The sequence below is a fragment of the Mya arenaria genome, chromosome 4, assembly GCF_026914265.1.
Source record: "Mya arenaria isolate MELC-2E11 chromosome 4, ASM2691426v1".
NCBI classification, from domain to species: Eukaryota; Metazoa; Mollusca; class Bivalvia; order Myida; family Myidae; genus Mya; species Mya arenaria.
In genome coordinates, this window is record NC_069125.1 from 67,699,718 (window position 1) to 67,713,093 (window position 13,376).

The 13,376-nt window shown below is 40.9% G+C and overlaps 2 protein-coding genes across 3 annotated transcripts; both read right to left on the reverse strand.

Moving 5' to 3' along the window:
- Positions 1-394: 394 nt before the first annotated feature.
- Positions 395-11,924, reverse strand: LOC128232460 (uncharacterized). Of its 2 annotated transcripts, XM_052946024.1 has the most exons (7): positions 11,736-11,924; positions 7,669-7,737; positions 6,440-6,523; positions 5,051-5,122; positions 4,334-4,547; positions 3,244-3,353; positions 395-2,431 (listed from the first exon to the last, which is right to left on the reverse strand). In XM_052946024.1, exons 2-7 carry the CDS (start codon positions 7,721-7,723, stop codon positions 2,187-2,189), a joined length of 780 nt encoding a protein of 259 aa, XP_052801984.1. In that variant the 5' UTR covers positions 7,724-7,737; positions 11,736-11,924; the 3' UTR covers positions 395-2,186. The 2 variants fall into 2 exon arrangements, with proteins under 2 accessions (XP_052801984.1, XP_052801985.1); XM_052946025.1 differs by lacking the exon at positions 5,051-5,122.
- Positions 11,925-12,205: 281 nt separating this feature from the next.
- Positions 12,206-13,123, reverse strand: LOC128231025 (beta-2 adrenergic receptor-like). The gene has a single exon (XM_052943450.1). It carries the CDS (start codon positions 13,121-13,123, stop codon positions 12,206-12,208), a length of 918 nt encoding a protein of 305 aa, XP_052799410.1.
- Positions 13,124-13,376: the final 253 nt, after the last annotated feature.

The window sequence follows — 13,376 nt, forward strand, 5'->3', positions numbered from 1 at the left end:
CATTTCCATTCGTTTGATAACGATTCCACATCCTGCAAACTACACTTTGTGACACATTCAGGTGTTCTGCCACAGTCCACTTGAGACAACCCTGCCTCCAGCATTCCAATGCCAACATGCTTTTCATCAGGAGTTAAACGTCTTCTGTTTGGCATTTTGAACCCAATGTTGTAGATGGTCCGAGTAAAAATCGAATACACGAAGCGAAAAACAGGAAATGACCACATGTTTAAGTTGTTACATGTATGCCAAAACGCCTTATTTCGTGGGTAGGCAGTTTTCCGTGCCGCCCGTGCACGCGCTGGTAGCAATACAATCAAAATCATCGAACATTCTGGAGGCCTACAAAGGGATAAAACTAATGCTTTGAAATTAAATAAGCATGTTTATTTAGTTAAGTTTTTACAAATAACTAATCAAGTGATCATTATCAAATTTTGAGTGGTATAACTGCAATCCTGATTAGTGTTGATCTTCAAAATTGACTAGATGGTGAAACTGAAGTTAAAACTGAAAGCAATAAAAAGAGAAAGCTATGGGTGATTTAAGGATCCGTCATCATTCATGAATAAACAAGGCGGGCGTTGCATTCCGACATGTCTTTCACTTTTAATATTTTAACTCAAACAAAATCCTTGTTTGCAAGTTAAAGCTTACGATTTTATTTTACATGGAATGCTTCTTTTACCGCAAAGAAAGCATGTCGGTATGTTGACTTATAAAGAGACATTTATTTGGTGCATAATAATAAGAGAGGTTATTACACGTAGCAACTTTACCGGTAAATGGGCGCATCCTGCAAGTGATATCAAAAGTGTCCAAACTCCACCAAAATTTACAACTAAGTTTCATTATGCATTCATTTTGTTAACTTGATCATTAAACAGCCTAAATCCAAGGTTGCCATTCAGGGCCTTCCACACTGCAAAAGTCGTTTGAAGGACCAGAACATCCAATGTTTAAAAATAATTCATATAGCCGTTGCAAAATGTGTAGCTGTAACCAGGAGTTGAGCAAATTTACGAAAGAAAATTTAATCAGATTTCTAATAAAAAAGCAGTTGCATTTTTCAGGAAAAGACTTTATACAAAATGAATATGTTTTGTGTCGAAATAGTCAGTACTATACCTAACCAACAATCGGGATTGAGGCTTTGTGGTGATTGCAGCTATTTTTAGAAAGATATTTGCATTTTTGTAAACAGGCAATTCATTTGATCTACTACTTATCATTATTTTATTGTATGGCTTTCTCATTTATAAAGATTATCTTTATATATGATATCATCAAGAATTCACAAGACATTGTTGATTATGTAGTTTGGGGCATTTTGACACAAAAACATAGTAATATTCCTTTTTCCCCAAAAACACGTCGCTATGGATGTATGTTTTGCTCCCTAAAATATTGTTCCTCAAAAGTTAATAAAACAGAAACTCTTCAATTCCGTCAAACTGTAAGTCATCAATAATCATAACCGACATAATCGACACTGATGTGATTGAGGGAGACCATTCAATTTAATGTTTAATATACGTATTTGATAAGTGACCTTACATAAGATAAAAGATGGTACACTTTTTGAGGTCAAAGTGCACACTTTTAAGACGATCAGGCCGAAGGTCAAGTATATAGTCCAATCTGGCCGTCCGACGTTCCGAATAGTACTCCGATAAGGTCACATATAGCGAGACGCCTAACACGCTACCAAAGACGTTCAAATGTGTTTCATCCTTATACATAAGGTCAGAGCAAACTAGTTCTTAGAAATATATGGCACATCGTTTACGTACATCACTCCTTGTTCTATGCATAATGAAGTAGATTTCTCTTGCTCTTAAGGTATGATTCAAATATGATATGGATTAAATACTTTGTTTGAGCATTTAATAATATATCTTATTAAAATCTATTTGGTATTGATGCCAAAGAAGGTCAACACGGGATGTTCCACACTGCTTCACAATTCTCTGTATAAGTTCTATTATTTCCTCCAGTGGATCGTAGTCTCTTATACATCCCTGTAGAGTGACCTCACAATTGTCTCATACATCAATCATGACTCATGTTGCAAGTATATCTTCTGTGTCGACGCGTGAAGAGGTTTGATGAATACTGGAACTTCATAATGATTATTATTCTATTAGTTGCTGCATTGATCACATATATTGTCACATGTACTGTGTTCAAGCTTGCGGATTCAAAACCTCGTGGTAAGACTGTGAGGTGGTGAGAATATGTTCGTTACCGGTGTGGGTCCGCGGGTCGCACAATGTCACCCTGGCGCTGCTGTCTGGGGACAAGGGGATACCTTGCGGTGGGTACTGGTACGGCGGGGGCTGGTCGTAGCCCGCCGTGACCGGGTTTGTGCTGTTTGTTTGGTTTGAGAGAATGACGTCATATGTTCCGCTAGACTGGCTTAAACCTTCGGCTGCAAATAAAACATAAAGCAGAGATGGTGGAGTAGGAACACATGTCTATAAATTCAAGCACTTGTTAATTAAGTCCTGCTCCCACCGTGACGATTTTAATTTCAGACCCAACCCCCATGTCCGAGCCCGCGCAAACCCGCAACCCGTACCTATAGTTGATTAATTGGGAGCGTATTGACCCCGATATTATCTTTTTGCATAAATGTTGAAGATAACCCCTCGGTTTGAATACGAAAACTGGCTATTACACCACGATGTTCATAAGATTAAAGCGATGATCCGTCACGATTTTTCAAATAGATTGTAGTATATTGTAGGGAGGTGCTGTCATTAAGTTATGAACGACTACGATCATCCACGATTATCGACGAAAGACCCCGATTGATGCCAGTAAGCCTATATATAGGCCTGATTTAGCTACGACTGCACTACGATTGCGTTTCGTTTACGAGAACAAACATCATAGCAGCACCAAGGCAGTTTGGAGAAGTTCACTTTCCAATTTACCAGGATCATCCAAAACTCATTGCGCCTCACGCCGATGTCGTATCGAAAGTATTCACGATCCGTCAAGAATCACCACGACATAAATCGTGGTCAGTCGTAGCCCAAGCAACGGCAGTGAGAGCCAGGCTTGATAACGGTAAGATCGAGAAGTGACACAATATCATGAAATATGTGTCAAGAAAAAGTACTGTATTAATTTGTTTTTAAAAAAAGGGAATAGTTTGGTGTTAAAAAGTACAAGACTATTCTCACTAAAAATATATCTCTTTTAAATTTGACCCCTCAAAATGGGTGCGGGTCATACCTCTGAGTTTGGCATCCCGTCGGCGTCGGCGGGCGATGACTATACAGATTACGATTAGCGGGATTACCACACACACAAGGTAGTACCAACGAAAGCCCGTGTTGTACACGCTGAAATAGCAACAGAAACTGTAAGTATCGTGTACTTAACATGTATTTGTAGCTGGTATATACCTGCACGTTTTAATTAAAATAAAAAATATTTCATTATAATTCAATGATCAATATGCAAGAGGGGGACTGGCCACGCATTTTCCCCATTGACCCGATTGAAAGGTAGTCGTTAATATGAAAAACGCTTATAGAAGCCAGATTTATGGTACGCAGCCATACCAGTTTGCGTACATACTTGCATCCTATTCGTTACGCAGGATTTATAAAGAAATTTTATACACGTTCTACTCAAAATTTGTTATAATAGATGTTGGTGGCTGAAGGAAGCCCCAGTGTCTATGTACTGCGGTTTTATGAGCAATAATTGGTTTCCTTTTAAATTCCACTAAATTTCTTAATAAAGGGAGTAATTCAAAGCATTGTTAAGACAACTCTCGGCGAGTGACCCGTAAGGATCGGAGAGGTGTTACCGGCCTTTAATGATATCAACAACATGTGTCTCGACGCAAATGCGACCATATGGTCCTACTGAACGACTGACTCTCTAGCTGCAACTTCCGATACATGAAGGTCCTGACCATCAACCAGATGCCTGGTACTTAGACTACGCCGCGCAGAAGGTGGAGAAGACCCGATGGCTGCGGAATATCTTAGTAGATAACGTCACCGGCGACATTAAAACTGAGACACTCCAGTCCCACGTTAGGGCAAACAATATTTTAGGGCCACATGGATTCTCGAAAAAAATGTTATTTTAAGTCTCGTTGGTTAACTGTTTTGGGGAAATTAATATTCTCTCATTGGCCTGCGCTATCCTAATTGTATTTCAATCAGATAATTTCATGCAATTAAATTTTTTACATACTTTGTATTACCAATTAATGTAAATATCCATTAATTATCTTTCTATTTAAACCAACGTATCCTTCCAATTCGAACACGTCAACTTTAAACCTCTCCAACCCTTAACTACCAACCTTGCCCTCCTGCAAATGGAGCCGTCACACACCGAACCGGCAGAGCAGCACGAGAAGAGGCAGCAGATGCTTCCAGGCTCACAGCACGTGTTAGGCTGACAGCACACGGCGTCCTCGTGACAGCACGTGCTCAGGCCGCAGCATTTTGAGAAGGCTGGACAACACGTGCGCACACCACAGCACACCGTGGGCCGGTAACAGTACGACAAACCATCTGAACAACAGAACCAAAAATAAACATAAAGGTTACCATTTTTTATTGCAATTTATTGAATAGGATGAACGTTCAAGAAACATACTCCGTGAAGTCAATTTACGCGACTTTTGTAAACGCTGGAAAAATCATATGCCAAACATGTCTTGAAGACCATGACGAAAGATCTACTTACAACGAAAATCATTTTGTAAAGCACAAATAGTTTTATGTAGTGTTATTTTTCTTCAAAATAATGTTGCTTCAACTGCATCACACCATGATGTCACGCCACGGGAGCACGGGATGTCACGGGAGCAGAATTTATATACATTTTCAGAAGACTTCAGTCGACGCACGACTTATGTGATTCTGTGTTATAAAACTAAAGATTTAAACGGTAAGCTACGCATCCGGTATAAAAGAAATCAAATTAAAAAATGCTACACATGAAATCAGTCGTGATATAAGTAAGGAGATTTCTGTTATTTCAACATTTTTTGCAAAGATATGAATCTTTATACCCGAGCAGTCAGTGCGCAGTGACGAGTTGTAGCACGTGCCCCCGCCTTCGTCTAGCTCACACACCTCTTCACCTGGAAACGACGACAACAACGTGCTAGCTATAGATGTAGTTAACTGATGTGGAAGACACAAAACATAAATTACAATTATTCATGACGTAGTAGTAGTAATAGTAGAGGTGGTGATGATGATGATGGTGGTAGTGGTGGTGGTGGTGGTGATGATGGTAGTAGAAACAGTTACAGTAGTAATAGGTTAGTTGTTGTAGTAGTAGTATTAGTAGTAGTGGCAGTAGTAGTGGTAGTAGTAGTGGTAGTAGTAGTAGTAGTAGTAGTAGTAGTAGTGGTGGTGGTGGTGGTGGTGGTGGTGGTGGTGGTAGAAGTAGCAGCAGCAGTAGTAGTAGTAGTAGTAGTAGCAGTAGTAGTAGTAGTGGTGGTAGTAATAGTAATAGTAGTAAGAGCAGTAGCAGTAGCAGTAGCAGTAGTAGTAGTAGTAGTAGTAGTAGTAGTAGTAGTAGTAGTAGTAGTAGTAGTAGTAGTAGCAGCAGCAGCAGTAGTAGTAGTAGTAGCAGCAGTAGTAGTAGTAGTAGTGGTGGTAGTAATAGTAATAGTAGTAAGAGCAGTAGCAGTAGCAGTAGTAGTAGTAGTAGTAGTAGTAGTAGTAGTAGTAGTAGTGGTAGTGGTAGTGGTAGTGGTAGTAGAAGTAGTAGTAGTAGAAGTAGTAGTAGTAGTTGTAGTAGTAGCAGTAGTAGTAGTAGTGGTGGTGGTAGTAGCAGTAGCAGTAGCAGTAGTAGTAGTAGTAGTAGTAGTAGTAGTAGTAGTAGTAGTAGTAGTAGTAGTAGCAGTAGTAGTAGTAGTAGTAGTAGTAGTGGTGGTGGTGGTAGTAGCAGTAGCAGTAGCAGTAGCAGTAGTAGTAGTAGTTTTAGTAGTAGTAGTAGTGGTAGTGGTAGTAGTAGTAGTAGTAGTAGTAGTAGTAGTAGTGCTGGTGGTAGTGGTAGTAGTGGTAGTGCTGGTGGTAGTGGTAGTAGTGGTAGTGGTGGTGGTAGTAGTAGTATTAGTAGTAGTAGTGGTAGTGGTAGTAATAGTAGTAGTAGTGATAATGGTAGTGGTAGTAATAGTAGTAGTAGTAGTAGTAGTAGTAGTAGTAGTAGTAGTAGTAGTAGTAGTAGTAGTGGTAGTGGTAGTGGTAGTGGTAGTAATGGTAGTGGTAGTGGTAGTGGTAGTAGCGGTGGCGGTGGCGGTGGCGGTGGCGGTGGTGGTGGCACAGAAATAGCAAAAGCAGTAGTAGTAGAAGTATGTTAGTGGCAATTCCGTATTTTTCGAAAACTGGGCAGCTTTAATATATCATTATCAATATAATAACCATACGAACATAGTAATCGAGCTTACTTGTGCATACGGTCTTCCCACATGGTCCCTGGTCGTTCTCAGGCCACTTCTGTCCGAGCGCCACGTGCATCAGACATAGGCAAGCTGGAACACACACAATTGTAAACGTTCTTAAAATGATTTGTATCAGAATTTAGTAAAAGTGTTCATCACACTTATTGTTCAAAATACAATATACAGTATTTGTCTTTTCTCTCCGATTCAAAGGTTGCCTGTCTGACAATTAATAGTATTTTGACAGTTTTTATTATCTGCATATATATGCATGTTATTAATGTTGACCGTTAAGAATATACAGGTTTGGAGGAGAAACCATTGTTATTTTACCGTTAGCTGATGTAATATTTACTGAAACTGGAAAAGAATCAGTTGATAGGGTGAGCGTGGTATAGGTGTCCGCCTCTCACCCAAGAGGTTGTGGGTTCGATCCCCACCAGGGGTACTTTCTCATAGCCTCTCAAAAAGGACACAGTACTGGTTTCTGCCCAGGAAACGGAATCGAGAGTAACTCTATAAGCTATCAGCTTTCGTCACAATCGAGCTTAAATAAATTATAGTATAAACCAATCAGTTGATAAACTGGTTCCAGTTTCTCGAAAACTCAGTTGTTAATCAACTGAATACACTATTTAAATCCTGTATACATGTGTATTGTAAATACAAAGGAAAAAAACTATTTGGTTCTTTCATAGTTTTATTACGGTTTCATTTCTTTCTTTTTTATCATATTTTGTGCGTTGGGTTATTTATAAACTGCATAAAACTTCCACGGCAAACATAAAAGTGTTTAAACATAACAAAATTGGCCATATAAAACGCATGCTCAGTGCACAAGACGTCATAAAGAATTTAATTAAGGAACCGCCACAGTGCAAGTGGACTGGAGGGAACAAAACGCTTTTTTTTCAAAATAACAAGTTTTAAAATAGTTTAAGGTTAAATAATTAGCATGCATAAAACATGATTTTTAACTCATTTCTGATAAAATATTTCCTCATAGAATGTGCTCAACTCCTTGTACAGTTAACCTTGTTGCAAATGATGTAATGTATGTTTTCTTCTTGCAATGGATAGTTCCTCAAAACTTAAACACATTTTTGAAACCACCAATTTTGTATTTTGAAACCACCAATTTTGTATTGTGGAAGGACCTCCCATATAATAATAAACACGATATCAGTCATAAATCCAAATCCTAAAAGCTACAAACTATTCTTCAAAATACTTGCCTGAAATCTGAAGCCCAAACTGAATTGACTTCCTCTTTAATACTGCTGATTCCATACCGCACACGAAACCTTTATAAATGAACACAATCAATAGTTTAGTTTATATAAAAACTCATTTATCTTCCATGAACCTAAAAAGTACTCGTGTTGTTGTTAAATCATACTTCCATTTGTTTATGTAAAGGGTTATAAATGTATTGTATGGAGATGCCAGAATATATAGACACTACAAGGGCCATATTTATGTAAAAACTCTCTTATTTATAACACTTTTTATGTTCGAAATTTTAATTTGAAAAAACACACACACAGAAAAAGTAGTTTGTCATGTGACTTCGGTGCCAGTGGCATAACAGCCTTATCGTGTATGAAAGATTTAGGTGTCATGGTTTTTTTCAGTGTGCAGCAATGTACGCGTTAGAAACTGAAGCAATTACTTTATCTAGGTAGTTCTTTTTGAAAATTGCCAAACAGTTGGTGATTCAAAGCCATAATTATTAATAATTATCAGCGATACTAACGAAAAAATAACAAAGTCTATGAATTTGGGGACAAAAAGACCAAAATAAGCGGCATTTAAACAATTCCACCAAATCCTGAATACACCGGTAGGCATATTCATGTACTTGCTAACCAATATATATATACATTAGTGAGACTTAAGTGTTTCATATCGCGCTTAGCTTTGCAGCTAGGGGGCTTTTCTGGATACAAGCGTTTTACTCCACCTGCCCCACTAGGCGATCTGCTTTTCCAAATAAAAGCGTTTTACCAACCTAGCGACCGGCTATTCCGGCTACCAGCGTTTTACTCCACTTGGCGACCGACTATTCCGGATACCAGCGTTTTACTTCACTTGATGACCGACTATTCTGGACACCAGCGTTTTACACCATCTGTCGACCGGCTATTCCGGCTACCAGCGTTCTACTCCAACTGGCGACCGACTATTCCGGATACCAGAGTTTTACACTACCTGGCGAACGGCTATTCCGGAAGAAGCGTTTTACCCCACCTTGCGACCGGCTTTTCCAGAAAAAGCGTTTTACCTCACCTTTTGACCGGCTATTCCGGTTACAAGTGTTCTGCCCCCACCCCACCTTGGCGATCGGATTTTCTGGATACAAGCGTTAAACCCAACCTGGCGACCGCTATTCCGGCTACCAGTGTTCTACCCCACCTGGCGTTCGGCTTTTCCGGTTACAGGCGTTTAACCCAACATGGCCACCGGCTATTCCGAATACAAGCGTTTTACCAAACCTAGCGACCGGCTATTCCGGAAGAAGCGTTTTACCCCACCTTGCGACCGGCTTTTCCAGAAAAAGCGTTTTACCTCACCTTTTGACCGGCTATTCCGGTTACAAGTGTTCTGCCCCCACCCCACCTTGGCGATCGGATTTTCTGGATACAAGCGTTAAACCCAACCTGGCGACCGGCTATTCCGGCTACCAGTGTTCTACCCCACCTGGCGTTCGGCTTTTCCGGTTACAGGCGTTTAACCCAACATGGCCACCGGCTATTCCGAATACAAGCGTTTTACCAAACCTAGCGACCGGCTATTCCGGAAGAAGCGTTTTACCCCACCTTGCGACCGGCTTTTCCGGAAAAAGCGTTTTACCTCACCTTTCGACCGGCTATTCCGTTTACAAGTGTTCTGCCCCCCCCCCACCTTGGAGATCGGCTTTTCTGGACACAAGCGTTAAACCCAACCTGGCGACCGGCTATTCCGGCTACCAGCGTTCTACTCCAACTGGCAACCAGCTATTCCGGATACAAGCGTTCTACCCCACCTGGCGGCCGGCTATTCCGGATAAAGGTGCTGTACGCCACCTGGTGACCGGCTATTCCGGATACAGGTGTTCTATTCCTTCTGGTGACCGGCTATTCCGGATATAAGTGTTTTACCCCGCCTGGCGTTCGGCTTTTCCGGTTACAGGCGTTTAACCCAACATGGCCACCGGCTATTCCGAATACAAGCGTTTTACCAAACCTAGCGACCGGCTATTCCGGAAGAAGCGTTTTACCCCACCTTGCGACCGGCTTTTCCGGAAAAAGCGTTTTACCTCACCTTTTGACCGGCTATTCCGGTTACAAGTGTTCTGCCCCCACCCCACCTTGGCGATCGGAATTTATGGATACAAGCGTTAAACCCAACCTGGCGACCGGCTATTCCGGCTACCAGTGTTCTACCCCACCTGGCATTCGGCTTTTCCGGTTACAGGCGTTTAACCCAACATGGCCACCGGCTATTCCGAATACAAGCGTTTTACCAAACCTAGCGACCGGCTATTCCGGAAGAAGCGTTTTACCCCACCTTGCGACCGGCTTTTCTGGAAAAGCGTTTTACCTCACCTTTCGACCGGCTATTCCGTTTACAAGTGTTCTGCCCCCCCCCCACCTTGGAGATCGGCTTTTCTGGACACAAGCGTTAAACCCAACCTGGCGACCGGCTATTCCGGCTACCAGCGTTCTACTCCAACTGGCAACCAGCTATTCCGGATACAAGCGTTCTACCCCACCTGGCGGCCGGCTATTCCGGATAAAGGTGCTGTACGCCACCTGGTGACCGGCTATTCCGGATACAGGTGTTCTATTCCTTCTGGTGACCGGCTATTCCGGATATAAGTGTTTTACCCCGCCTGGCGTTCGGCTTTTCTGGATACAAGCGTTAAACCCAACCTGGCGATCGGCTATTCCGGCTACCAGCGTTCTACTCAAACTGGCAACAAGCTATTCCGGATACAGGTGTTATACCCCATTTGGCGACCGGCTATTCCGGATACAAGTGTTATACCTCACCTGGAGACCGGCTATTCCGGATACAAGTGTAATACCCCACTTGGCGACCGGCTATCCGGATACTAGTGTTATACCCCAATTGGCGACCGGCTATTCCGGATACAGGTGCTATACCCCACTTGGCGACCGGATATCCCAAATACAAGTGTTATACCCCACTTGGCGACCGGCTATCCCGGATACAAGTGTTATACCCCACTTGGTGACCGGATATTCCGGATACAAGTGTTCTACCCAACTTGGCGGCCGGTCAAGAAAGATTAATGCCTTGGAAGTGTTTAAAGTAAAAATATTGTTTAAAACGCAGGGAAAAAATGGAATGATACGATGAATAAAATATTAGGTTTGTGTTGACTATACATTATCAAGAAAATTATCATAACAATAGCCCGGAAACAAAAAAGACACGAGCCTAAATTGCAATATTTTTATTTTTATTTTCATATTTGAACTGTATAATGAGCATGAAAAAATACTATTTAGAAAATTTAGTTCTGAATCTACAATTTGTAAATTACAATCTTCCTTCCTGTCTAAATATTAAATACGCGATGTTAGGACTCTCAGTCCTTTGATTTTTACTATAGATCGCGAGCCAAGGATATAAATATGCAACGTTCTGTACATCATGCACAGCAAAACATTAATCCAGACATTTGAAAGTCCATTCTTACGTCGTTTATGGCCGTTTAATTCGAGAATGATTCGATTACTACTTCGGTTTTTATCCCAGAAAACAGGAGTGAAAAAATGTATAACATATTCCCATGGGTTCGATATTGATGTCATTGTACCAACTTTGTGGTTATCTAAAGTTCATTATGAATGTTTATATTGTTGTAATAAAGTTCACATTGTAAATGTGCTTTAAAAGGGCTCCCCACGTTTTATGGTAAAATTATCCGCTTCGTGCGTAATTTGAACAAACTGCTTGTTACAATGCTAAGTGACGTCAACAAAGCTCAAAAAATATTTTTAAAAAGTACGACAGATAACACGTATTATATTTATTTTGTCCAAAGCGTTTGCAATGTTATTACAAAGTTGATGAAACTGTACTTCTAAGTGAGTCAGTATCTGTTTGTTTTTTGTTCAAAATGATACTTCTAACTAGAGTTACTGTAAGAAAAAAAATGCATATATGTATGTATACTTGATATGCAATGCAATGTTTTGTTTAACCAAATAGATACCTTTAAAGGAATTAATAAATCAAATCTAAACTAAAGACTCATTTCCAAAATATGTATTATTCTGATTTATATTACCTTAACAAAAGATGATGCAGTTTCCAATTGACATCAATGGCGTTTCCTTTCTTGTGTTCACCCACTATGAGACCTTGACCCTTTATTTTCTCGCAGGCTATCGATTTCTACAGTTCATATTTCCTATAGGATCCAATGGATCCAATCGTCTGTCTATATAACGAGCCACCGCGCAGAGGAATTACTGCGAGTCTGAAGCACGTCTGTCATAACAATACAACTTTGGCAACAGTTTTATATCCATATAAAACGAAACTCATTTCCATTTCACTTCCCTAAAACAACAAAAACAACAAGAAACAATCGAGATAAATTTAATGTGTTTTATAAAACCTGAATGTATATTTACAAGTATGCAAGTATGTGTATAAAGTTGCATATGAATACAACTGTTATGTAAGTTATGCATGAGCGTTCAATAAACTCAAAACCGAGCATTACTATTATAATTTAATGTTTGTGAGATTCTTTTACGAGGAGATTTCCCGAGAGCTAGGTCTGGCAGATGCGGGGCGATCGCCGCTCCTCCATTGGCACAGGACCAGAGAGAACGCTTTCCGGAACTTGCTGTTTTTCAACCCGTATATCAGCCAGTTGAATGCACAGTTCAATACACCAAGCAGTAATGCTACGCTTTCGGCAACCTTTAAGCGTTCAGAATCAACAATCAGTCTGAAGAATGTTATGAAACAGAAAGGTGCCCAGCAAAGGATGAAAATAGCTGACACAGCAATCAGAACGTACATCTTGGCTATTTGTCTACGAATCCGAATCGCTTCAATCCCGCCACTGCTGAATGTAGGAAGTCTCTTTAGTGCTATCCTTACGACTAACGAAAACAGTGTTGTTTTAACTATTATTATAACAACTATCAATACATTCAGTGTCACCTTTAGTGCTCGGGGCCACGCGGTGAAGAGTTCACACTGGTCATCAGTGTCGAGGGCATTCCATCCCATCCAGGGGATAAGGCTGAAGAGGAAGGAGCCGGACCAGCTGAGCGGAATGAAAACCTTCACATAGACGCTCCTCTTGGATGTCCGGTGCTTCCAGGGGAATCCCACTGAGTAGTACCGCTCAACTGAGATCGCAAGTTTTTGGAGGAGGGACGCGAGCAACAGGGTGACCAGCACACCAATGTAGAGAAGACAAAAGCTCGGACGCGTGTTCGCCTCAAGGAACGCGCCCACGATGTAACCGGGAACGATCGCCAGAGCGAACAAAAGGTCGCTGACTGCCAGACTTCCTACTAACGCATTAAGAGGCGTCTGTAGCCAATGGAACCGCCGGATACACACAAGGATCAGCACGTTGCCCAGGAATGTCGGGATTACGATGGCGATAGCGATACACATAATCAGCTTCTCGAAAGAGTCCAGTCCATCCATCGCTCATCCACGTTTAACTTCATGCATAACTAACATATTTACATCACCTTTCCAAAGAGAATGTAACTGGAGTCTTCTTATCAAAGAACTAATTCCGGGTGAACAACAACACATACATCCAAGATATTGTAATACTTTCTAGATGTTCATCATTTAATGTGTGTATACATGGTTTCACATACTCGTCATTGCTCAGTTATCATAATGAACACCCTTATGATATGACATGTAGCTAATTAATTCACATGAACTG